The sequence below is a fragment of the Acanthopagrus latus genome, chromosome 3 (assembly GCF_904848185.1).
Source record: "Acanthopagrus latus isolate v.2019 chromosome 3, fAcaLat1.1, whole genome shotgun sequence".
Classification (NCBI taxonomy): domain Eukaryota; kingdom Metazoa; phylum Chordata; class Actinopteri; order Spariformes; family Sparidae; genus Acanthopagrus; species Acanthopagrus latus.
In genome coordinates this window covers 15,029,651-15,055,707 of record NC_051041.1, presented here as the reverse complement: position 1 = coordinate 15,055,707, position 26,057 = coordinate 15,029,651, and the positions used below count along the sequence as shown (strand labels likewise).

The following is a 26,057-nucleotide window of genomic DNA, read 5'->3' as shown; positions in this document are numbered from 1 at the left end:
TGAGCTGCTGCAGGTCTGACTGGAGAGCTTTTCACTTTCCCTCCCTCTGTGGTGAAACCATCAAGCAAACAGAGCACTGCAACGCCTGACCAGCTCTCTGATGGATTAAACTGGAGCTCCTATTTTGTTTACACACAGGTACGTGTCCAAGGGATAGTCAGTCAAACTGCCAGTGATTAAAAAAAAAAAGTCCTGTGATGTGTTTTAATTTATATTCCAGTTGCAGAATTGACTGAATAAGATGCTGTAGCTGAAATATGCTGCACAGGCCAAATGTATCCAGAAACTAATTACAGATGAAATGTAATGGTTTCATTCAGAATGCATATATCAGAGATAACATTCACTATTATTCTTAAAGACAGTTTTCCTTCTTCTTCTTCTTTGTCTCTTTCTTCTTGGTCTTCTTCTTATAATTATTATTATTATTATTATTATTATTAGTAGTAGTAGTAGTAGTAGTAGTAGTAGTAGTAGTAGTAGTAGTAGTAGTGGTGGTGGTGGTGGTAGTAGTATAGCAGATCTATCATGTCTGCAGGTAGTAGTTGTAATCACACTGGCAGTAATAGTTTTTGTGGCACCAGTAGCAGCAGCAAATTAGGACAAATTCATCTGTCACAAATTTCACACAGGGGTAGGCCTACAGCTGTGAGTACTGCTACTGCACTATCATCAGAAGTGGGGGTAGCTGTTGTTATGCTGTAGTGGAAATATTTCAGTGTCAGCAGCAGAACAATAACCGAAATGACACATAATACCATTAGTAGTAGTTTTGACTGTAATAGTAGTAGAAATTAGTAGGAAATGTAGTGATTGAATACGATACGAATGATATGAATAGAATCATTCATTAAGTTATATGTAACTTTCATCATATCATTGTATATAGTGGCATAAAATCAATGTCCGGCTGAATTGACCACAAAGAAATGTTTATTTGTGCATATGCAATGAAATCCTATGAAATACAATGCTGCCATAAATCACTCCTGCCTACTGATTGACAACTTTGGCCACAATTACCTGACACCAGTGTGGGTGGATTGTGACTGAATGTCCTTATTTGTGTGAACTTTTCCTTTAAATGGCTGATTATAAATCTTTGATGGTGGAAAAGTTATGTTGTCTCATCCTATCTGCCAATCCCAGTACACTAGCAGCGGCAGTTTTAGTATCATTACAAGCAGCTTGGGAAAGAAGTTGTGGTCATGTTAACAGTGGTAGTAGTAGCAGCAGTGACAGTATTGATAGTAGCACTAATGACAGTATTTGTTTTAGTTGCAGCAGTAGATGTATCAGGTGCATTCAGAAACCTTAATTGGCAGTGGTATACAGGAATAAGTGCAGCAATAGAAGTAGTTGGTAAGAACACATTGAATCAGTAGATGAAGGGGTAATAGTGATAATGGCCATCAGGCACTTTGATTAGAAGTGATATCAGGGAGCAGATTGCTGAGCTGTGGGAGTTCAACGGTGTCCTCTGAGAGCAGCCGTCGCACTATTGTCTCCCTCTGTTGTCCATGTAAAATCATTGCAGCCTCCACAGCACTCGGGTTGAGGTGATGCATGACAGACTTAGAGTTACTGATGCTGTCCATTGTTAAGTCTCGCGAAAGCATCACTTAACTCTCACAGCACTTTAATCTTCTCTATATTTTCCAGGCTGTGCAGCTGGACTGAAAAATGAGTACCTGGTGGCTCCTAAAGATCTTGATCCTCACCCTGGCACTGTCAAGCCCGACCAGAGGCCAGAAGAGAAGGAGGAAAGGGCAGAAAGATGACAACCAGATCATCGTTAATGAGGCCAAAAGTAAGTGTCATAAATGGTAATAAAATGTACGTATGCTCTGTATCACCTTTAAAAGAGTTAGAAAACTTCACAAGGTTAAGTTAGTTGATTTCTAAGCGATTCAGATACATAATTTCTTTAACCATGCTATTACATCAAAAATGTAATTGTAGTCAGTCAAATAGAAACAATCTTTACAGCACATTTAAAGGAGTATTTGTTCGTTTATAACAGAACACTATGATTGACAGCAGAGTTTGCACTGCTTGGAAGTTTACAGGGAACATTTAACTGGTTGTGAAACAGTCTGAATTTTATACTGATGCCTCTATATGACCTACATAAGTAAACATAAGTGAAACATTAGTTAGAGGATTTCTACATAGTTATTCTTAATGCCTGTCTGCGGGTGAGATTCCAAGAATTTAAGCAGATTGCTGAGGATGAATTGAGGAGTCTGGTGGTATCGCTGGGGATACTACTGTATAGCTTGTCAGACAGCAGCCGAACAACTGACCTTATATTTAGTGATGGTCTTCTTAGTGAGCTACTTTAAATGATTTTGACTCATTATTATGACAACGTAATTACGTAATTAACATGCAGCATGCAAACAGCTGTGATTAAAAAAGAAGAACACTTACAAATGTGCACACTTGCAAGATCAAGATTTTTATACCAGGAGGTGAGGCGAAAAATTTCCTTGTAGCTGTTGCCAATACCAACAGTATGCCCTGTATTCTATAGTTGGTTATGGATGTTACAGTAAACCACTGCACCAACTGCTTGAAGCCTTTCTGTATGGTTATTAGAGTGTAAGCCCGCTGTGTTTTGCTTCCTGTGCAGCCCTGATCTGCCCGGTTGAGATCATGTTCATTGTAGACAGCTCGGAGAAAGCCAAAACTCTGCTGTTTGAGCGACAGAAGGACTTCATCCTTCGCTTCAGCACCAAGCTCATGCAGCTCCACTCGTCGGGCTGGCGTCTGCGGCTGCGCCTGGCCGCTCTGCAGTACAGCAGCACCGTGTCAGTGGAGCACAACTTCAGAGACTGGCAGGACTTGGACGTCTTCCAGAGCCGGGTGGCCTCCATGACCTTCATCGGCCACGGCACCTACTCCTCTTACGCCATCACCAACGCCACCAAGGTGTTCAGCCGCGAGACCTCCCCCAGCAGCCTGAGGGTGGCACTGCTGATGACGGTCGGAAATGACCACCCACGCAGCCCCAGCGCTGTGATGGCCGCTGCTGAGGCCAAACAGCACAACATCAGGGTGTTCACCATCAGACTGTCAAGCCTGCCAAAGGATGATCCCATGGATGCAAAACTGCGATCCATTGCAAGTGCCCCCCCACAGCAGCATGTCCTCAGTCTCGCCGACAGCCATCTGGAGGACAAGCTCTTCAGTGAACTAGTGAGTTGTTTGTGTTTGTGTCAGGGTTGCATCAGTGCTACATATCTACTAGCAGACGATAAAAGAAACAATTAAAACAAATGAGATATAAACAAAGAAACACAAGTAGGATTATAGACAGTTTTTGAATGGAACCATTTTTATTTATAATGAAAATTCAGGGTACTTTTCAAAATAGATGACGACCTGCAAAATCGGTTCTTTTCAGAACCTGATAGATATGCAGCTTGGTTGATATTATCGGATGACATTTGCCAGATATATCAGCATCTGTATATATGTTGCCAGGTATGTGGCAATATGAAAAAATGTCTTTGTCTTTGTATATCAAAACCAGAATTTTTACTTCTTTATGGGCATTGACCTGAACTCTAGTATTGGTGGGGCTGTAGTTTTTGTGTTGGTTGGTGTTGATGATTTCTGCAGAACTGGACTATGACTAACTCTGGCTGTCTTTTTTCACTCAGAACACAATTGTCAAAACTGGGGTAAGTACTATGAGATTATTTTCACGATCATTTTCTGTATTTTATGTAGTCCTTTTATACTGCTAAAGATAAACTAAACTAAAGATAGATTCACCAAACTACCAAAGTTAGCCTTGACAATAACGACCAAAAATTAGGCAAAATAGCCCACATTTGTATTCTTTGTTTGCTTTGTGCCCAGGCACAACGTTGATTATTGGGTTTGTATTTTGCTCTTTTCCTCCATCTTTATTTCAGTGCCCACAGCCAAAGACCTGTTTGTGTGAGAGAGGAGAGAGGGGTCACCCCGGAAATCCAGTGAGTTGTTTTTTTTGCAGTGTATTTGAAATCATCCTATACTACTTCTTAACCAGTCTTCCTGTGTTAATTTCCAGTGAACGAGCCAACCAGAGCAGACAATGTTTGCTAATGTATGTATGTATGTATGTATGTATGTATGTATGTATGTATGTATGTATGTATGTATGTATGTATGTGGATGACTTAAGAATCTCTACTGACCAATGGATGGATGGATGTTGATCGGTAGGTAGGTAGCTAGTTAGGTAGGTGTTGACTGGTAGGAATCTGTGGGTATGCCGGAGGGTAGGCAGGTAAGCGGATATGGTTGATAGGTTGGTAAATTAGTCATTTTGTCAGTAGACAGAGCTGATGACATTTTTCATCTGATATATATAATTAATTGTGTCACTTGTGTCACTCAAGTTTCACTTTCACTCCTCTGGTGCTCACCCCTGGATGGATTGCTGAATCATAATCAGGAATTTTTTACCCAATGGTGGCACTAGAACAACAGTATGTGTCATTATGGTATGGAAAATGAAATTACCAACAATTACTAACATTATGAATAAGGACTGTCACAGTATCAGATTTTCACTGGATGATTATTGTGGCAAGAAGAATTCACCATAACTACATTATCTCGTTATACATAGAAAATGTATCTCAACTTTGTTTACTGTGTACTTTCTCTGTTCTTGTTATATGAAGAACATTCATTATCATTTGGAGTGTGCGGAGGAGACGATAGAGTCTATGTAACCATGCAGTGAATGTCTGTCACTTCAACAGGATTTTGTACGGCAGTAGTAAATCAATGAGTTGCAGTCACACACCAGATCCATGTCAGACACTAGCTAGCTAACTGTTAACTCTTTCTGCAGCTTTTTCCTCTTCTTTTTCCATTGTATGGTGGTTGGCAACCAGTGTAAAGTTGCATAACCACTACCAACTAAAACAAAGAGAGAACAAAAAGAAACAGAAAAAATTGGAGAGATTACAGACTAAATTATTTACATGATGTAATTATATGTTTATCATAAACACAATATCAATATTTCATTTTTTGAATATCATGGTTATTGTCAGTCTGTTATTAATGACTCTATAGCAAATATCTTGTTGACCTAAATTTACTCATATCGCAATAGATGATCATACTTACAGAAGTACCTACCCCACAATAGCTACACAAAAAACGATTCATTAACTGGTCACGCTGTAATTGAACCATCTATCGGAAGTAAGCCAACATAAAAGGGAAATGCATGCACTGAACATAGAGGTTTTGAGGTTAATTCAGGATTGTTTGGTCAAACTATGTCATACTAAATGTCGTTGAAGACCTTGCTGTAGTTGTTTTGTTGATCCATTCACCAAGAGAAAGTAAACTTTTCTAAACTTTCTGATCAAAGTTTTTGCAGACTTTTGAGTAATGTGACATTATTTCTGCACCAGCTTACAGGTTGACAGTCTCTTCCTCAGCCACACATAGCCCCAGTAATCCCCACACATCGGCTTGTTATCCCTGAATAGCTGGGGATTCTCCCCGTCTCAGCACCTGGGCTGGTGGCCTACACAAGCAGGTGCGCCTGGCCTGCATTCAAAGCACTACAGGGAACAGATGTGAAATAGCAGGAAATGTTTCCCACAATGCAAGTGTAGCAGGTGGGCCAGCTGAAAGGGCTGTTTGACTGGTAGCACTGCTGAAGAGAAGCAAAGGTCAAGGATGGCAGATTAAACCTGAGCAAACACACGGTCTGCACTGATCTGAGAACCTGCTGCACTGAGGTGGAGGTTTTTGTTGGACAGGGGTTACAGACAGGTCACACTGAGAATGACCTTCCTCACGTATGCCTATACATACACAGCATGCAGACTGAAAGGGGGCCCAAATATTTTCATTTGGCACAATCTCTGCCTTTACTTTCATCTAGGGGAAACCAGGCGAGCCGGGGTCTGATGGATTTCAAGGTCCAAAGGGATCTCGCGTAAGTCCACATTGTCTCCATAATCCAGTGCTGGTAACAGAATGAATCCATGAAGTGTTGTTTGATGTGTTGTTTTGTCTGGTGTCGGTCACTTTAGGGGGAACCTGGCATTAATGGACGTCCAGGAATGGAAGGCCTTGGGGTAATCATCACATTATTTTTCTCAACCTTCTCTTGATTTAGTCACAGTGCAATATGATATACTGTTATATGCTATTCTGAGCGGCATGGCGGGAGGGACAAATACAGTTTTACCTTTAAAAACACTGCACTGTTAAACTTACTATGAGGAACTTTGCTGATTCTGGCAGCCGCAACAAAAGATGACGGGGGTGAAACAAAGTTAACTCTGTTTTGTGCTGCATCACCACACTACAGAGCAGCTTCTTTCCTCTGTGAGACACCTTCATTCACCCTGAAAACAGCGTCATGAAAAATGATTTAAGTTTTATGACTTATCTGACCGTGAAAAGTCACAATCTGTCTTGGTGACATGTATTAGAAATAAATATATGACTGTATAGAAGTATAGAATGATATGCAGTTTTTCCCACAGAATCAGACTTTAATTGTGGCGATGGGTGTCCAGCTGCGGTGCCATAGAGCATGCACACTCAAGACTTCAGCCAACTGAGTAGGCTAACTTCTGGTTAAGCACAGAGCTAACTTGAATGAGGATAAAATAATTTAATCCGGTGGCGCTTCTAGACTCTCCAAATTTTGTTGGACCGAATTGCTAAAATATTGACAGTAAAACAAGTCATTTTGCGGTGGCTGATGGTTTTACAGATGGGTCTTTCACAATGTTGAACTTTGGGAAAAAAGTCCCCAGTGCATCACATGACGATGTAATCACAGGGCTTGGCCATAACACAAACTTGCTTGAAGACCTGGTGCTTAAAGAGAGTGGTGAGTTAAATAGACCTCCTCCTCTTATTTGTTGATTTTACCAGCAGACTAAAAGCCAAACCGCCATCCACCATAATCGGAGTATATAACATCATGCTATTCAGTGACGGGTGTGCTGTCTTGAGTGAGTGAGATTGGGACGAAAATCAGTATGTGGCAGCCAATATTGATATTGTGGAGGAACACCACAAATAAATGAATGTGCGGGAAACACCAATATACTTGCTGATGGTCTCATTTGCATATGAAGGTAATATACAGGCATCTGTATTAAACTGATACTGTTTCATAACCAGTTAAACATTCCTTGTAGTAAATCAAAATAATGCAACCTAGCTAGTAATGGTTTACCAATTTAGGATTCAAAAGTAGATTTAAAGTCTTGTCTTTTATTTACTCTGACTGAATATACATCCTTTCAGGTTACAGTGTATGTCTCTTTCAAGCATAATGATGAAAGAAAAAAAAATGTCAAAAAACATTAATTAATCTATCATCTTCGCAGTATGTAAAGGAGCCAAGAGGCAATTCGCTTGGCTTAGCGTAATGATTGAAAGCAAAGGGCGTGTTTTTATCCAAAAGCTACATAGTTAGCCTAACAGATGTTTTGCTGACAGTTTTTAGGTGTCAAAGTAGTAGCTACAGACTGGATGTTGAAAGGGTCTGGAACATCCACCAGTGTTTTTGCTTACCGTGAGTCTAAAGAAATGGTTTGCATCCAATACTTTGTACAATTAGCAACATATTGGTCTATGTGGTCTCATAGCATTATGTAGTATTTTGATGTTAGTTGGTCAGTGGACAATTGAACTGACTTGATGACTGGTGAACAGTCATCTAAGTGTTTAATGTAAATTCTCCCTTTCTATAGGGTCGACCTGGAAGCAAAGGGGAAAAGGTATGTATGATGGTTTATGTGTATGTATGGTGTTTTTTTTTTTGATGAGTCACCACTACCAAATCCAGATAGAGAAATATAAAGGAAATATTTGGTAAAGGCAAATTCTCCAGCATATGAATATTAGGTACCAGGTATTTTTACCGGCTATTTTTACCAGGTAAATTCATGGTAACACAAAAGTGTTACTAGGTAATTACCAGTGGTAATAAGAAAGTAAGTGCAATACCTAGTAACACATTTTGTTACCATTTATTTACTGGGTAAATATCTAGGACTGTAGCTACCTGCTTGTTACCAGTAGTAATTACTATAATTTACCATATAGTTACCAGGTAAATACCCAGCATTTTGACCTTAGTTTCATTGCACTTACCCTCTCAGTAATTACCCAATAATACACTATAATTTACCATATAGTTACCAATTAAATACCCAGTATTTTGGCCATAGTTTGATTGTATTTACTTTCTTATTACCATTGGTAATTACCTAGTAACACTTTTGTGTTTCCATGAATTTACCAGGTAAATACCTGGTAATTAGGGGACTGTAAAAGAAAGGCTTACCAAATATTATAAATGTTAACTATTTTCATGCATTTTTAAAGGGCTTTTGTTTACAGAAGTTGCCTGCAGTCAGATAAGAAACATTCTTTGAGCTTCATTTAACTGTATCTTGGTTGTATTTTCCAGGGAGAACAGGGTGAATGTGGTGCCCCTGGTAAAAAGGGAGAACAAGTAGGTTTCATAATTTAGTTATTTATTAAATTTCCATGATGACTTTTTTGTTGTGGCCAAGGGCTGTGTGTGTATATATCATAATATTATATTGACTTTATTGACTTTCTTTAGGGTTCAGATGGACCTCCTGGCCCCAGAGGACCCAGAGGGGAGCAGGTGAAGTACACTGATATTCTATTATACACAGAGACTCAGCAACGGTTTCTTACCACAAGTAACCAAGATTAGATCAGTGAGTCGATTCTGGTGACCAGTCACATCAATATGTACAATGTTTCACAAATGTGGGGACAAAATCATGAAGTACATGATTCGTATTCAAATAATAGCTCAAATGTATCCGTAATTTACATTTCATGTCGAAGTTATGACAGGCAACTGTAGTTTTGGCAACACAGAAACTTGGCTAACATTTATATGGAGTTCCTTAGAATGTAGGAATGGAAAGAAAAAAACAGATAAGCATCTGGAATACAGAGCAGTTGGAATATATGAAAGTGTAACCAGCATGTACTTTTTATTGTTACTCCATTGTATTGCTGTGACTCCATACATGACCACATGTATCTCATAATATGTTAGCTTAAATATTTAAATGATTTTTATTTAGATAGTCTTCATCATTCAACTGAATGTAGATTACAGGGTACGTTCAAAATTTTCAAATATGCTTGAAAATCTCATGTCTGTGTATACAGACCCTGAGTCAGGATGTGGTTAGCACTGAGTATTAAATGGCAAGTACTGGGTACCCGTGAAAAAACCTGTGGCTCGTCGGGCTCCTTTTCAGGACTTTTTTCATCTGCCAGGATTCACGACCCGTTACGTCACTCATCAACACAACAGCGAGCTGGATAGCTGGCATGCATGACTAGCATGTCACAGCGGTAGTCACAGTGCATAGGAGCAGCCGTGGAAAACAGTCAACAGTGTGGCTTCAATTTGTAAAGGAAAAAACACGACAAGTCAGATTGCACGTCAGATTTGACAAATATTTAATGCAGCGAGGCATCGATGTGAACAGTTGTAATGAGTTTGACATCTTGCAGTCTCTGAGCCAAGTGCATCAACTTCAGCCATCACCTTACCACTGCAAGCACTTGCAATAGTGCAGGGTACAGCAAGCCGCGTCACACCATTCTCTTTGGCATGAAAAAGGAATGATGACCAAAGAAAAAACTCCGGAGTTTGTCCCCCAAAAATATTGGAATCGAAATATGGAATCAACAAGAACTGGAATCGCTTTGCACAACCAAAATCGGAATCCAAATCTGTAAAATTCCAACAGTACCCAACCCTGTCTTTGAGAAACATTAATTATGATGTTCCCCGAACAACACCAATACAGCAATATCACTAACAACAATAATTGGTGATGTGTGCTATAAGCAAAGATACAGAACATTTCAGAAGGACTGAGTTGACAGATCCATTGTTGATGCCAAGAAATAGTTCTAGCATGTATGTCCACCTAAAACCACAAAAAGTCAATTTTTACATTTCTCTTTGTCAACAGGTTAAACAAGCAAGATTCCATGTGTAAATCAGTGCGATTCAAAGGTTTTGGCAGGTGTGATTTTTTTTTGGACAGGGCCAGACTAGCTGTTTCTCCCTGCCTACAGTCTTTATGCTAAGCTAGGCTAAGCTAGCTACTACATCCTGACTCCAGCTATGTACCTGACAGAGAGACTTGAGGCTGATACGGATTATCTCACTTTTACTCTCAGAAAGACACTGATTGTGTTTCCCAAATATTGGCATGTCCAAGTGTGTGGTTTGTTTTTGTTCAACCTAGTAGAATGGACTCTCAGATTGACTGTTTCACTGTTAATGTCTGTCCTATAGCAAGCAAACTTAAATGTAAATGTTTCGATTAAAAGCCTAATATTACCATTACATAGTCCACCTGTGATAAAGACAGGTTTTAATGTACAAATTGAAAAGGGCTCTTTATACCCTTGAATGGGTGTGTGGTCAAATTGAAAGATTCCTTTGTCCCCCCACATCCGCGCTGAAACAATCAGTGCTGCGGTGGAAACCACACACTCTGAGTCCATCTCCTGCTCTGCACTTGTGGAATGTGAGCTGTGGATTAGGTCTTATCCCACTCCTAATGTTGCCTTTCTAAGCGGGGAATCCAAGCTTGCAATGTTTGGTTGTAGTCTTTGAGCAGACGTTGTCCCAGAGGATTAGGATTTGGGCACATGTTATCCATTCCCTTTCTCCTTAAATGCTCGCCGCCCCCTTCAGCATCAGCTGAATGACAGCAGTCATCGTCAGAGTCCCATTAGGTTCTACGTCCTGATCTGTCTCCAGTTCCCATGAATTGCACCTACACAGACTGTCAAAAATGTATTCTTAAACCTGTTATCACAGTCCATCCAACACATTCTCACTCCCAACTCGTCAAATACAGCAGCCTGTTCAGTTGCCTTCAGCTTCAAACTGTGAAGCTCTACCCACCCGTCTAGAGTCAGTTTTTGCATGTGAGGTTGGCAATAATATTTGATATGCAGCATCCAGTTACACTTTCCAAATAAAGTTTGCTGACAAACAATTCATGCATTATAACTTTTGAACTGTTATTAATGTGGTGAAAATAATTTATGCATGTTTTGTCCCATTTAGTCAAATCTTTTTTAATGTTTTGGTTTATTTTAAGCCTATTCTTTTTCTTTGGGATTATACTAGTTTGAAGTTTGCTGTGGCTAACTGTCTACCTCCTAGAGTCTTTCTTGTCTCACGACCACACTGTAACTTGTCGGATCTGCATTGTGTTAATTTCTCTATATACATCAGGAGCTCTTTTGGAGTTGATCATCACAGGTATGATTATGACAAGGACAGAATCACAAGCTTTCTCTCTTATAGCCGAGCACTACACTAAAAATGCTCCTCACATCGGGGGATGAAGAGGCAGAGTACTGACAGATTCTTGGTTGGCATTTCAGTACTACCAAGTTTTGATAGTTTGATCGGAGTTTAGAGAACACGTGCAGTGGCTCTTTCTCTCCAGATCTGTCTGTTGCTCTTTGTATCTGTGAACGCATGCCAACAAAATGCAGGATAAAAATCGGTCATTGGTCCAACAGCCCCACTGCCGCCAGATGAGTGTGGTGGGGCTGGGAGAGTCAGTTGGGAGGGCCTGTGCCCATTCAGCAAGAACAAAAAGATTGCACTGTAATGCTAATGACGTGTTTGGGCTCTCTCACCTCCCAAGATAATAATAATAAAGACTACTGAAGCAGAATATTTCGTTAGCTGAAAACATGTTGAGAATTTTAGAGATGATTACATGATAGTTTTCCTATACATTTCAACATTTGGCCTTTTCAACACTGTGAAGTTATTACATTGTAGATATGCAGTAGCCTGAATCTGTCTGTGGAAAATGTTTTTTTCAGGGTTGTTGTTTGTTTGTATGTGCAGTATTTATTCAGTTTGGGAAATGACACGATCTATGGAGCATTAAACAAGGAAAAAGAAAACGTTTTTGGCTGTTGCACTATAATATTTTGTCCCGGTACCACTGCAGATAAAGTCAGCCACTCAGACAATTGGCGCATATGCATTTTTTTCTTCCTGTTAATGAAAATCATTAATATCCCTGCCATATCACTTTTACTTTCATAAAACTCTCATACAGATCAAATACTGCATGCCTATGATATAGTAAAAACAACTGATTTCACACTGAAGTAACACACCAGCTTACATAATCATTGCTCCTCCTGGTGCAAAGATCAACCATTGCAAGTTTTACCTGCTAGCCCCCAGGTGTTGTCCAATGCGCTCCAGGCACTGTGGCTTTTTTATGTGTTCCCTAACTTCTTGCTCCCCCTGGATTCCTATATATTTATCTGTCCTTTCCTGTTCTGTTCCTGTCCCAGGGAGCCAGGGGAGGACCTGGAGACCAGGGTCCAGAGGGGCAATCTGGATCTAAAGTAAGAATTCTGGCCATAAAGTTTCAAATATATCAAGTAAATCAGTATGTTGGGAGGTTGACGCTGCTGGCATGTATGCTAACTTCTTTTTCTTTCCTCTAAAAGGGTGATCGAGGACTGAGGGGTGTACCTGGACCACCAGGAGATAACGGCGTTGGGTTCCCTGGACCAAAGGTAAATTTAGGTTTAGTATTTGACAAAATAGTATTTATTGATTGCATGTCCTGTGTACTTCTCTGTTTCTAATCCGTAGATTTCTTTTTTCAGGGTGACAAGGGGAACCATGGAAGACCAGGTCCTCCTGGACCAATGGGAAGGGGCGAACCAGGAACACTGGTTAGATTAAGCATCACATCTAACACCATCAACTGTATTATAGAATATATTTAACAATGATAGTTTAATGAATGTAAAAAAAAAATGGTTCCCAACTAGGCCTTCCCAAAGCTATGTGTAACAGTACTGTTATGGTATTACACTAACTGCTCGTATAGCTGATATATGCTTACCAATACCATCAACTACGGTGATGTTCAATCCGTGCTAGAGAGCAATTGGTTCAGATATTGTATTTGAATTTCAGTGTGCACCTGTGATTTTTCTTTCTGTTGTGGCACAGACACATTCTTGGTAACCCTTTTTTAATCAGCTACATGTCTGCATGTCTGTGGTGACCAATTACAAAGCTTTAAACACAACCCTTACTCTAACATCCTTTCAAATCCAGTGCACTAGAGTGCTAAAAATGTAAAACTTACATATCACTGCCATTTTCATTGATTAATAAGAAAAACAGCAATAATGAGTCATTTGAATTTTCAAACTGTATATCTAGCTGAAGAATGACCACTGCTGAACACTTCAGAGCTCTGAAATGTTTCAGTTAACGAAAAAACACAGATCCATTTTTATTTATTTATTGCAAAACCTTCTCCTAAACAACTGAAGTAGCTGGTTTGATATAAAGATAATTAAAAAATGAAAATTGCTCCATACATCTCCAAATTCCAGCAATCCCAGGTCTAAGCTTCCAAGTTGATTTGAATGGACCATTTGCACCCTTATTGAAGCTGAAATGTTCACTGTAGCTGCTAAGCGAAAAGCGTTAGCGCACATATTGTCTGGGTTAAGTGGGTGCTCAAACGCTACAGGTTTAAATAATGTCTTTTCAACTCTATTATGGCATTGCTAGGGGCTGCTGAACTTGTATAACACGTCCTTTTAATTTTTAAATTAAAAAAAGTCCCCAGCTTCAATTGTTTAGGAGAAAGCTGCCACGCTGTTTTGCTGTTAAGCTCCAGAAATGTTTTCTAGACTTTGAAACTTCCCCTGACTTCTTTAAGGTTTGTAAAAATGAAGGTGTTTGCATGGCCGGACTTGGGTTAAGATGTGCTGGGGGCTAATTGTTCTAATAATTACAGAACAAATGCAGGGTGAAACATAAGTTACAGCTAGTCTTGGGTGAATGTTTTAGTACTTATGGTATACAGTCACTTATGTCATGTGATATCTCTTCATTTAGTAACTAAGGTCTAATTTTTTTTAGGGTCCAGCAGGGCCACCAGGGATGCAAGGATCTCCAGGGTTTCCTGGTGAGGGTCTCCAAGGGCCCAAGGTAAATTCCAGGACAAGTTGATTCACAACAACATGCATGTAGCCTTGTATATGTCATTTATTTAAAGGTGCACTATATTTAAGAATTGTCTATCTGTTGAATACACACTCAAAACAAATAGGGGGCAGCATATTAAAGACACAGCTAAATGCTAGGATGGGGCTGGCTGGTTAGCATGCTAAACATGCTTTACAAAACAGTACATAGATGTCATTACATCAAAGCTGTTTTCCCTCTCATTTTATTGATCATTTCAGTTGAGTTTGGAAAGTTTTCAACCAGAATTCTTACATGATGTACTGGGAATAACATTTCCAAAACAATCACAAACCTCTTCCAAATAATCAATAATTTGCATGTAGTGGTTCAGAAAATCAAACACCAGATTTACCCAATCAGAATTTATGTGAAAGCTATTTAAATGCTACTACCAGCCCGTGACATGGAAATAATGAATTTAAAAAATGTCATTGTCAGATTATGGTTATATGATTCGAGTCTGATTACAGGGTGACAGGGGTTACGAGGGTCCCAAGGGCAGCCGTGGACCTACAGGAGTCGGGTACAAAGGTGATAAGGTATGGTTAAACATGGTCGGGATCACTGACACATGTATAGTGAAAACCTGTGTTGTCTGACCTCTCACCTATCTGACCACCAGGGAAACACAGGAGCCTCTGGGCTGCCGGGTTTGGTGGGGTTTCCAGGGGCAGGCATCCAAGGAGAAAAGGTAAGGCTAATGAAAATGTTAGGAATCTTCTTTCCAATGTTTTTTCTTTATTGTTGTAATTACAAATCTATACCATAATGTTTTTCTGTGAATTTTCAGGGTGAACAAGGGCCTGTTGGACCTTCTGGGCCGAGAGGACCTCCTGGACTTGGTATAGTCGGACCAAAGGTAAGTAGCACGGTATCAGAAGAGAGTTAACCCTGTGGCTTTTAAATTGTCTATAGGAAAGCTATAATATTGCAGTGTTTTTTCCCTGCAACACTTCTTCACCTTGTGGGATCAACACAGCATACAGTATATTTAAAATCTTTACAGCATATTTCTTTTTCTAAGTATTTTAAATGCTTAAGTAATTAAATATATGTGATACTATACAGTATGAGCACTAAAAACCAGAGCCCAACTGATATATCGGTTGGCTGTTATCATTACTATTGAGTGTTTGATAACCACATATGAGTGATCACTGCAAATAATGTGTGAATATCTGCTGATATATTGGTATCAGGTTTTTTTAATTTGTGAAGACATTTAAGTAGTAAAAACTTTTTAGCTCATACAACTTAGATTTAATATTATACTGTATTTGGTAACTGTAAGGTAGTCAGTTTCCTGACTTTGGAAAAGTAAAGTCAACCTTTACATATCAGCATTGGCACCACCCCCAAAGATTGCATATCGATCAGACTCTAGTATGGTTTACGATGATGGTTACTTCCTAGGGTGACCAGGGTTTCCCCGGAGAGCCCGGACTTCAGGGAGTGAGGGGTGTTGGTGAGCCAGGACCAAAGGTAGGACAACAACTGAATAAAAGTTCGACAGAATGTGTGAGACCAAGACCAAGAACTTTTAAGTATATTTTGGGTTTTCCAGGGAGAGCCAGGGCCCGATGGTTCACCTGGGATACCCGGCATTCCTGGTGAGGATGGAGCTGTTGGGTCTAAGGTGAGTGTGTGACTGGCGGTCAAAGGCCACATTTTGTAAAATTACAAGGTCCGATCTGAAATTTAATGTCGATTTTGAATATACGTATTGAGTAGACTGTTAGAAACATAACATCAATCACAACAACAAACAAACAATACTGACGCTTTCTGGAAGACTTGTATTAACTTGTGTTTCAGAAACAAGGTAAAAACAAGTGCTGCTTTGTTTCGTCTTTTAACTTACCTACACCAGAAGTTGGAGTATGCTGCTCTTTAGTTAGTGGTACATGTTTAAAAATACCTCACCATATCAGCTCACAATTTTATCTGATCATTTACTTAAATGTTAATTTCAATGTTCTGTACTCACACAAGCATCCAACACAATTTTGTGATTCACTGCAATATGTTTTTTTGTTTGACATTTGATCTACTATTTAAATTAGGGAGAGATGGGGTTGCCAGGTCTGCGGGGCCTAGAGGGAGATCCAGGGAAAGGCATTCCTGGAGAAAAGGTAATCCTTATTCAGCGGCAACTGTCGCCCATGTATTATATTTCTAGTGTCAAACTCAGTAAATGAGGGCCCATCATAAAACATGAAAATGAGTTTGCATGGTAATAGTCAGAACTTTAGCACTGAGTTTCTCAGTTTAGACTAAGTTATTTTGTTGAGGTGTCATTGTGACATAGTAATAACTATGTCAAATATACAGCAACTGTTGAATAATTAAGTACCCCTGTGGAATCCCTTCAAACATTTTTGGTATCTAAAAGTACATATCTCAGTTGATGTCACTCTTTCTCTAACAAACTTTTGTGTGGGCAGGGAAAACCTAGAAAAAGTCAGGGGGGAATTTCTTGTTAGAAAACAAGTGTGTATGTATGTATTTTCATCTACCTGCCCTACCCTTTCCGAGCTGGACCACAACAACCAATGAGAGATGGTGATGCCAGGCAACAGTAAACATCGTAGCACTTGAGGCTAACGTGAGCTAGCTAACTACTATTGACAGAAATTGAACAGCTAACCTCCAGCTCACCGAAGGATAAACCTGTGCGTCTCCCCACTCACCCAGACTTGTTTATCCCTCTGCCTTTGTTATTTTATGACTGCAACACATTACTACAACAAGTTGCTGCACCAAAATGAATCCCCATTTTGTTTACGTCTGCGTCCCCATCAGTCTGCAGAGTGGTAGAAAGTCAAAGTCTTTTTCTATCCTGTTTGAGTGGTGATATGAGTCACACATGTCACACAGGTCACTTTCAAAGATAATTTTCCAAACCAAAAAAGTCAGTGTGTCATAGATAAAGTAAAATGTCATCTAGTTTTGTGTCAAACTGCTAAGTGAACTACATCATCTCGCTCAGCAAAGTCACCAACACCAACATGGCCGCCATATCAGCACAGAAAAGGTCTTAGCAAATGTAATCAGAGTCATAAATTAACTTGCAGCTCTGTATGTAATTTGTCCAAAATGGCAAATGTAACTTGTGCATGCTCCACTCACATTGGGCAGCCACTCATAAAGGGTAGTGTCAGTGTTCAATGTTTATGCAAAAATGTTTAAATATTCCAAGTGTTGTGTGTCCACATCGCATCAAAGTGGACACTGCACATCCTTGGATGCTCAGAGACAAACCTGCCAAGTGTGAAGTAGATTGGATGAACGATCAGAAGGACTGACAGACAGAAAATCCTTGCTTTGTAGTCAGATTTGTCGAATGGACTTCACTGGATAACATGGCAACGTTTCACAGAAAGCCTGCTTGTTTGTCTGTTTTGTTACGCTGTTCTGTTTTCATAGGAGACTGACTTAGTTTAGAATACAGAATGTCGCAGGCTGGAAAAATATGGTGTCCTGCGTTTGACATGGGAATTACAATATATCCTGGTAACTCTTTGTTCAACCTGATGACACATTGATTTGTTGCAATATTTCTTGTGTGTTAATCACCTTGACATGCAAACTGTAAAAACAGATGTATTATGTAACTCATGCATATTTATACGCCTGTACAGACAATGGCCTTGCTGGCATACACATGCAAAGTTGACTAATTCAATTGTTGCACTGAGATGACACTGTATGTGCGTGTGTGTGTTCGTGGGTGCGCGTGTGTGTTTCCACAGGGAGATAGAGGTGACCGTGGCCCTAGGGGACTTTCAGGGTCTCCAGGCCCATCTGGACCTGCTGGAGCTAAGGTATGTTAAATACAGGTTTCCCCTCAGTGTCGGGTCCACCTGTCTGTTTGCTGTGGGTGGGAAATCCAGCATTGGGTGTTGTTAAGCCAAGGTCAGGCTCAGACAGCTGTCACAATAACACAGAGGCTTGAGATCAGATCAGGTTTACTGATTGAAAGGTTACTTTATGTACGGTCTTGGCTGAAGCAGTCTATATGGCTCCTTAATTGCTCCTGGTATTTCAGAGTGGTCCCACGTGACAGTTGGTAACTTCCACAGTCATGTTAAAAGACAGGGCAGATAATGCAGTACAGGGAGGATTCCACAGCAAACTAAATATAATGATTAGGGCATCAAATTCATAGTCATATGCAAACTACAACTCTTTAAATGCTCAGCTGTCATGGCTGAAAACAAACATAGGTTAGGTGAGGAGGTTTTGATGCCTCTGAGCCAGCTGTGGCTGGAAGCGTTACTTCTTTGGTTTGTCCGTCAGTCCATCCCATTCTTGTGAGCACGCCATCTCAAGAACATCTAGAGGGAATTTCCTCAAATTAGCTACAAATGTTCACTTAGACTCAAGGTTGAAGTGATTAGATTTTGGTGGCCAAGGGTCAAAGGTCAAGGTTACCTCACAAAACACTTTTTGTGGTCGTAACTCAGACATGATAATTCCGATAAAATTTGATTTCTAATGGGAAAAAACTGTGAGTTATGACATTTGATAGGATTCAGAGGGTAAATGCACTGTGATATCATAATAATCTGCAAAAAAAGAATTCGGGCCATTACTCAAAAGTCAGAAACAGCGGAGGCACAGCGACTTGACTGGTTATAGTATGCTTCAGAATCTTTACTGGTGGGAGCCTTATTGAAGCCTATGAGACAATAGAATTATGTACGTTGAGAAACGTTAGCTCTGCTTGAATAGTCTTGACCAAAGCATTTGTTTGCTGGCAGCTTATTCTCTTCCATTTTACCAACTCTGTTGATCAGGGAGAGCCTGGCAGTCCAGGAATGACGGGCCTACCTGGACCTGCTGGACAGGGTTTACCTGGACAAAAGGTGATGACACCCAATAAATCAGCAACACACACACACACACACACACACACACACACACACACACACACACACACACACACACACACACACAATCATCATCAAAGACACTGTGACTGACACCCTGCATTCACCAACTATTTAGAAATAGTTAAACGTGAATTTGAAATTTCAGGAATTAGATACAGAAAATAGGTCACCAGTAAAGGTATGAGTGAAAATAAAACAAGTTTAAAACTCATTCTTCATTGATTGTATATAGTAAAGCATTAAAAGAACAGTTCACCCAAAAATTTAATTTCAGTCATTATCCTCTCAACTACATGCTAGTCAGGTTGTGTTTTGTAGCCAACAAAACTTTTAACTATAAATAACACAACTATGTTTGGAGTCGTCTTGCATAAAACACAAAACATTATTTCTTGGGGAATGTATAAAAAGATAATCTATGTCTTACATTATCTGTCAGTCAGTATCTCGTGAAATAACAGTATGACAGTATTACAATAAATATGAATAGCGGTGCTGTATTTCACTTCACTAAAAGGGAGATCCCGGCCCGGTAGGACCTACTGGACTTGTCGGAGAACCTGGGGTCGGAATCATCGGACCAAAGGTAACGTAAACAGATATATTTAATCCCCCTACAAGCAGTGAGCTGATCTCACACATTTTCTTGTCATCTTTGTGAGTGCTCAGTTCTCAAGACAAACTGTACCAGAGCAAAGTGGAGAACTAGAACTATAAACACAGAATTGAGTGAATGAGTGAGTGAGTGACAGACTGACTGACTAACTCAGTGTAGGATAGTAAAAAGATAGGTGGGTCTTTTGATGTGGGGTGTTGTATGAGGTACTTGTCCTTTGTCAGTGTGTTACCTGCAGTAACTGACCATCAGCTCTCCCCGTGTGGAGGAGCAGAGTGTAGCCAGCAGCACAACATATGTTAGCCACCTAAAAGAAGGTGCTCCTAAAATTAAATATGTCCGTTTAAGTGTAGACTATATTTTTAACATTTTTGGTGTGCTGGTAGGTTGCCGTCAGACAGCCCTGTCCTCTGGCACTATATTCATTCAACTGAACAACTACCATATTCTTATGCACAATGGCAGCACTGCCTGCAGCACACTATAACACATCGTCCATCAGCTGGTTTGGGTCAGATTTTCAGCTGCTGTCAGATGATCTGCTGTCTGTGAGCCGAGAAGAGGAAAAGGTTAGCAGTGAGTTGTCACACTGGTAAATGTACAGTATAGGCACGGCATATCAGTTAACAAGTGCTGCAGCTTCTCAAGACCAAGATATATTTAGTTAAAACGGTATTATATTTCTTTCTGTCCCCCTCTCCATATTTTGACTGCTCATCTGCTCATACTTCAGGGTAACAAAGGAAATCTTGGGCCTGTGGGGCCACCAGGAAAGAAGGGGGATGGATTCCCAGGACCACAGGTGAAATGATACAGTCATCAAGATTGAGGGCTCCAGTTATCGTCATATTTATTGGACATAAAAAAAACATCGTTTTCATCATAATTAGGGGCTGCCTGGCTTACCAGGGGTGCAAGGAGAAATGGGACCAGAGGGGAAAGGACTACCTGGATCGAAGGTGAGGCACATGTGTTACTGTGTGAGTTGTGTTCAGTACTTTCTGTGATACAGACTGGAAGTTCAGGGGCCAAAGTTTGAATGCAACAAACAATAAAAAAAAATAGTGGGCTGCATAAGATGTATAAATAGTTGAAAGTATACTAGTTTGAGTTTGTTTCGTCTATCTTGTGTGTCAGGGTGACAGAGGTTTACCAGGGGTGCCGGGGCCATCAGGTCCTCCCGGAATTGGACTTTACGGAACAAAGGTGAGTGTGTGAATATGCAGTACAAAGTGAGTTAAATGTATATATATTTTGTTGTTATGATAAACCATTTGCTTTGCATATCATACCATTATAAGCAGTTTATCTTAACATTTGTATTGTATTTCCAGGGCTCCACAGGGCAACCAGGTCCACCAGGTCTGCTAGGGCCTCCAGGAGAGGGCATCCAGGGACCAAAGGTAGGAAATGAAAAATAAACTTGGCAAGGCTGATGATGTGTAAGTCGAGACAATAGGCTCACACATTTATTTCAGCTGGATCATGTTGCTGGTTCTGTCGTTCACAAGAAAGATTTTAAATACACCTCCATTACACACATTTATTTTACATCTATTGAATTTATTGGTTTTATGATCACTCTAGATACCCAGTTTTAATTTCAATAATCTACAGATCTTCAGATTTTATTTTACTTTATGTACGCCAAGATTCTTATCTTAGATAAGATAAGATACATGTTTGCTACCCTTCTAAGTCGTCTTGGCACAGATTTTATGGATATTATAGATTCTTTTAACATTTCTATCCTTTTAAACTTGATACCAAGAATATCTGTGTTTCTGATCACAAACTGGTTTTATTCAGCATTGGCATTTTTGATTGCTTTTAATTCGATGTCTTTTTTCTTATCGTCCTTTGATGCTTTTATTTGTTATGAGATGTTGTCCCCTTATCGTACTTTAATGATTTTCTTCTTTTCTATTTTTTGCATCACGTTTTCGTCTTACATTTTCTGTTTTGCCTTGTTTTAACTCACCTTGGACTAGGCTTCCTTGTGTTTGGCTAGTATGTGTTTATTCTGTAATATTGTCTTCCTGCTTCCTGCTTTTGCTTGATTGTCAAAGCACTTTGTAAACTGCTTTTAAAGGTGCTGCATAATAGACTTTGTTATTATTATTATTATTATTATTATTATTATTATTAGTAGTAGTAGTAGTAGTAGTAGTAGTAGTAGTATCAATCTATCGTGTTTTCTCAATGGGAAGGACTTATTACAAGTCTATATGTTGATGACACCCTTTTAATGCTTACCAATTCATCAATCTCTGTTCTTAGGGAGAGCCCGGGTTTCAGGGGCCAATGGGTCCTCGGGGGGCACCAGGAGATGGCCTTCCAGGGGAAAAGGTACAAAAAATAAAGCAACTTACATGACTTGTGATGCATTTGCCTCTGATTGACCAGTGCTGTGATAAAAGTGCTTTCACACACAGGGTGATAGAGGCATTCCCGGAGACCGAGGGAGGAAAGGTGACAGGGGAGATTATGGCGAACCTGGATCTACGGGGCCGATGGTAACATAGCATGCCTCTTGCGAACACTTAAAATGCATCCTGGTTTTTCACATCCGTCATGATTTGTTTTGGGACACGGTTTCCACCAAGTTCTTTATTGGCCCTGAGAGGTTGTTTACAATTGAGCCGAGAAATAAAGCAACTTACTAGGTCTGGTTGGACCTAACCCACAGTAAACGGCTCCAGATCAGAGCAGAATCCAAAGTGACTCCAGGTGTTTGTTCCTTCAGAAGGCTCTACATCCTACTTTAGTAGTGGCTGGTTGGCCTTCCCCACACACCATTCTGCAATTTTGTTTTGATAGAGGGATTTTAAAAATAAGAACACATTTTTGCATTTTTGTTATTTTATGAACCAAACACAAACCTCATGTGTCATGTTTTTTTATTTTCCAGTTGTGTTGAGATTTTACAGGAGGCTGTTCTTGTTCCCACTTCTTCTCCTATGGTCTAATGGCATTGCATTTTCCAATGCACGTCTTTATTACCTATGCTAGCTCATTGTATAAACACTGGCCCTCAGCATTCAGCAGAAACTGCAATGCTAAACTCACTAACCAGTTGTTCTGATCCAAACACATTTACATTTATATTGAGCAGCAGACACAGCTGATACCAGTTTGCGCCAAATTGATCAGAGCATCTCTTCCATGAGATCACCATGTACTCACACCATGGAGAAGGGCCCAACACTGTTTTATTATTCTGTCTCCCAATCTTTTATTTTATAGGGGAGAGATGGAGAAAAGGGGGAGCCAGGGCTAACGGTGAGTAAAGTCACTAGCATAAGTGACACTGAGCTTTACATCTTGACATTACAACTTAAGATGTCATTTTTTCCCCTACTTTTCTTCTGTTTGCAGAGAGAAGAAGTCATCAGGATAATAAGGGAAATCTGTGGTAATAATGCAGTTCAACTGAAAATTCTAAAAATGTCATAGGCCTTACGAGGAAAATATTTTTTTTTTAGTAGTACTCATAACAGTTTTGAAGCGATGTAGTATTATTGCATTAGTGATGTAGTATTAATGCATTATTGTATGTTTTTAATGTTATTTTTATTTTACTGTCCAGGTTGTGGTCTGAAGTGCAGAGAGAGCCCTCTGGAGCTAGTGTTTGTCATAGACAGCTCCGAGAGCGTCGGACCAGAAAACTTTGAGCTGGTGAAGGACTTTGTTAACGCTCTCATCGACCGGGTGTCGGTGAGCCGCGAAGCCAGTCGTATTGGCGTGGTCCTCTACAGCCATGTGGAGATGGTTGTGGTCAGTCTGCAGCAGCAGTCAAGCCAGGATGATATCAAGGCTGCTGTCAGAAAGATGCCTTACCTGGGCGAGGGCACCTTCACAGGCAGCGCCATCCATCGAGCCAACCAGCTGTTCCAGGCCTCCCGGCCCGGTGTGAGGAAGGTAGCTGTGGTTTTAACGGACGGACAAGCCGACTCACGCGACGTCTTGCAGTTTGAGCAAACGGCAACAGAAGCCCACGAGCAAGGGATAGAGATGTTTGTTATAGGAGTCGTGAACAGGACTGACCCTCTGTATGAATTGTTCCAGGCAGAGATGAATGTAATTGCCTCTGATCCTGATGACGAGCACGTCTACCTCATAGATGACTTCAGGGCACTTCCCAGTAAGTAAACATGGTAACACTTTACATTACAGCCCACAGTTCACAGCCGAAGTACTTCAGAGTTACGGTCAAATCTTTTGTTCTCACAGTGTACCTGTATAGTACATAACAAAAAAATATGCCGGTACTAGGGAACAAGTCGTGAAAATAAGGGGGTAACAATTACAATTACAGGTTATTTATGTCTACTGAACCGTAATCTGAATGTTTGGGATTCATTTAGAAAGGATTGTCCAGGGGACACTGTATTGTCATGGATTATTTGCTACAGGGTGTGTATGACCTACTGACTCTAATAAACAGTAGTCTGGAAGTTTGGGATTAATTTACAGAGAATTTGTACCATAGTTTTTTAGTAACTACTGGGTACCTATTCTATTATCTGGACGTTTCAGGAAAGAGTGAGTAATGACTTCTGCAACGCTGAATAGCATAAATGTTGTGTGGTTTTATGGCAAACCAGCAAAACAAATTAAACTCGGTGTCCGACAATGACTTTTGCGATGTTCAGGGGACACTGTATTGTTATGGGCATGTGTAAGAAAATAGACTATAAAATCTGCTAGGTAATTTCAAAGAAAATAAATACAAAAAGACATTCTAGACAAACTTATATTACTTTTCAGCCACCTAGCTGCCTCAGTATAGGTTGGATTGTGTTGGGCCAGTTGTTGTTGCATCGTGACAGATGGGAGTGTCCAGATTATCATTCAAGTAACTTGGCAATTATTTATTCTTTAAACTCCTAAGGTAGCCTATTCTGATTTTGCTTTAAACATAAATCAAATCATTGATTAAAACAGTTTCATATTAGAAAAAAGCATTTTAAACTTATTTGCTATATTAATAATGATGATAACTAATAATCAATTGTAAAAGCAGCCTGACTATCAGTTATAGAAAGATATGCAGGTCCTCTGAGAGAAACAACCCATCCAGTTCACTGTCTCACAGTGGTTTGACTCAGTTGTTTGACTTCAGTGTAGGGGGACAATGCTTTAAACGCGTCATGTGAGCACGGTGACAGCATGTGGGTCAACAAGTTACAGAAGTGCCATTGGCAGACTATGAAAACGAGCCAAACACTACTTCAAAAAGAGATTACTACGTCAGCCATATATTATTTTATGCGATGAGTGCAACCTGCAATGTCAACTTACCTACTTATGTCACATCTTTGTTTTGTTACAGCTGTGGAAAGCAAAATACTGAGTCGGATTTGTGAGCAGGATGATACAATGGTATTTCTACCAAAGTCTGTTACGGAAATCCTCCCGGAGGCTCCAGAGGACAGCATCCACAAAGAGTTCCCAGATGAGGAAATCATACAAGTAATGCTGCTTTTATCTCACGTGGAAATATAACAAAATGCTATCCCATATGTTGAACAAACAGTTGAGCTCACGTTTTTAAAAGAGTCCCAGTGTAATACTGGTATGGTCGGAAAGACTCATGTGACCAGGGGTGGACCGGTTAGGACTGGCACTAGCTTGCTAATGGACTCAACTTGCAGGCCAACATTGGCTTCATGAGTTTCATAAAAAATGTTAAAATTGTTACACTTTGAAATAGTCCACACTGAAATACCTCAACAGCTGTTAAATGGATTACCCTGATGTTTTGTTTAGTAACACGATTTTAGATTCAACTTAATTATCTCACAATTAAGTCACTGAATGGTTGTAATGAAGTAAAGTACACTGAACTATTCGCAGTGAAGTTTAATCACTTTGGTGATCCATTAACTTTCTCCCATACATTTTAACATTCACTGACCAGTGGTGTGCTTTGTGTGTGGTGAGAATAAGTGTTTGCATGCTAACACACTAAACTGGCATGGTGACATTATAGAGCTAAAAATTCACGTTTCATTTAGTACGTTAGCATGCTGGCATGAATGTAACCTCATACCATTACTGTCCTTAAGCCTCACAAAAGCAATAGCCCCTATAAAGGCTTTAATTTGCTGAGCCCACCGGTGTGGTGTGGGTGCTCAGCTCTGCTCAGTGCAACAGGGTAATGCCAAACATATTCATTCTGTGGCCAGGCTCTCCTAACAACCCCGGGATACACCTGGATACAGAGCCGGGTAGTGGTAGTGGCCTTCAGGAGCCTGTTGCAGATGCCGGACGATCTGAGTCTCTTTGGGAAGAACACACTGCTCTGTCTCTTCTTGAAGAGGGCATCAATGTTTTGAGACCAGTTTAGACCCCAAGTTACTGGGGCAGGGGGTCTCCTCCAGTAGTCCACCACCACCTCCTTGGTCTTACTGATGTTGAGCTTGAGGTGGTA

At 40.1% G+C, this 26,057-nt stretch overlaps 1 protein-coding gene across 3 annotated transcripts in view; it reads left to right on the top strand.

Annotated features, from left to right (window-relative positions):
- col28a1a (collagen, type XXVIII, alpha 1a) overlaps positions 1 to 26,057 on the top strand; it is a 28,960-nt gene continuing 2,903 nt past the window's right edge. For 2 of the 3 annotated variants that reach the window (XR_005074267.1, XM_037093132.1), the window contains exons 1-33: positions 1 to 138; positions 1,663 to 1,810; positions 2,636 to 3,201; positions 3,669 to 3,689; positions 3,927 to 3,986; positions 5,909 to 5,962; positions 6,060 to 6,104; positions 7,743 to 7,769; positions 8,465 to 8,509; positions 8,624 to 8,668; positions 12,403 to 12,456; positions 12,562 to 12,630; positions 12,724 to 12,792; positions 14,003 to 14,071; positions 14,581 to 14,649; positions 14,733 to 14,801; positions 14,901 to 14,969; positions 15,524 to 15,592; positions 15,675 to 15,746; positions 16,174 to 16,242; positions 17,863 to 17,934; positions 18,910 to 18,978; positions 19,523 to 19,591; positions 20,355 to 20,423; positions 20,512 to 20,580; positions 20,759 to 20,827; positions 20,956 to 21,024; positions 21,902 to 21,970; positions 22,057 to 22,137; positions 22,868 to 22,903; positions 23,000 to 23,036; positions 23,211 to 23,765; positions 24,957 to 25,096. Coding sequence is in view for 2 of the 3 variants with exons in the window: in XM_037093132.1 (XP_036949027.1) it covers positions 1,684 to 1,810; positions 2,636 to 3,201; positions 3,669 to 3,689; positions 3,927 to 3,986; positions 5,909 to 5,962; positions 6,060 to 6,104; positions 7,743 to 7,769; positions 8,465 to 8,509; positions 8,624 to 8,668; positions 12,403 to 12,456; positions 12,562 to 12,630; positions 12,724 to 12,792; positions 14,003 to 14,071; positions 14,581 to 14,649; positions 14,733 to 14,801; positions 14,901 to 14,969; positions 15,524 to 15,592; positions 15,675 to 15,746; positions 16,174 to 16,242; positions 17,863 to 17,934; positions 18,910 to 18,978; positions 19,523 to 19,591; positions 20,355 to 20,423; positions 20,512 to 20,580; positions 20,759 to 20,827; positions 20,956 to 21,024; positions 21,902 to 21,970; positions 22,057 to 22,137; positions 22,868 to 22,903; positions 23,000 to 23,036; positions 23,211 to 23,765; positions 24,957 to 25,096 (3,072 nt within the window). In the remaining variant the exon portion in view is untranslated. The remainder of the gene's footprint in view (positions 139 to 1,662; positions 1,811 to 2,635; positions 3,202 to 3,668; positions 3,690 to 3,926; positions 3,987 to 5,908; positions 5,963 to 6,059; positions 6,105 to 7,742; positions 7,770 to 8,464; positions 8,510 to 8,623; positions 8,669 to 12,402; positions 12,457 to 12,561; positions 12,631 to 12,723; positions 12,793 to 14,002; positions 14,072 to 14,580; positions 14,650 to 14,732; positions 14,802 to 14,900; positions 14,970 to 15,523; positions 15,593 to 15,674; positions 15,747 to 16,173; positions 16,243 to 17,862; positions 17,935 to 18,909; positions 18,979 to 19,522; positions 19,592 to 20,354; positions 20,424 to 20,511; positions 20,581 to 20,758; positions 20,828 to 20,955; positions 21,025 to 21,901; positions 21,971 to 22,056; positions 22,138 to 22,867; positions 22,904 to 22,999; positions 23,037 to 23,210; positions 23,766 to 24,956; positions 25,097 to 26,057) is intronic. The other variant, XM_037093133.1, reaches the window with a different exon arrangement.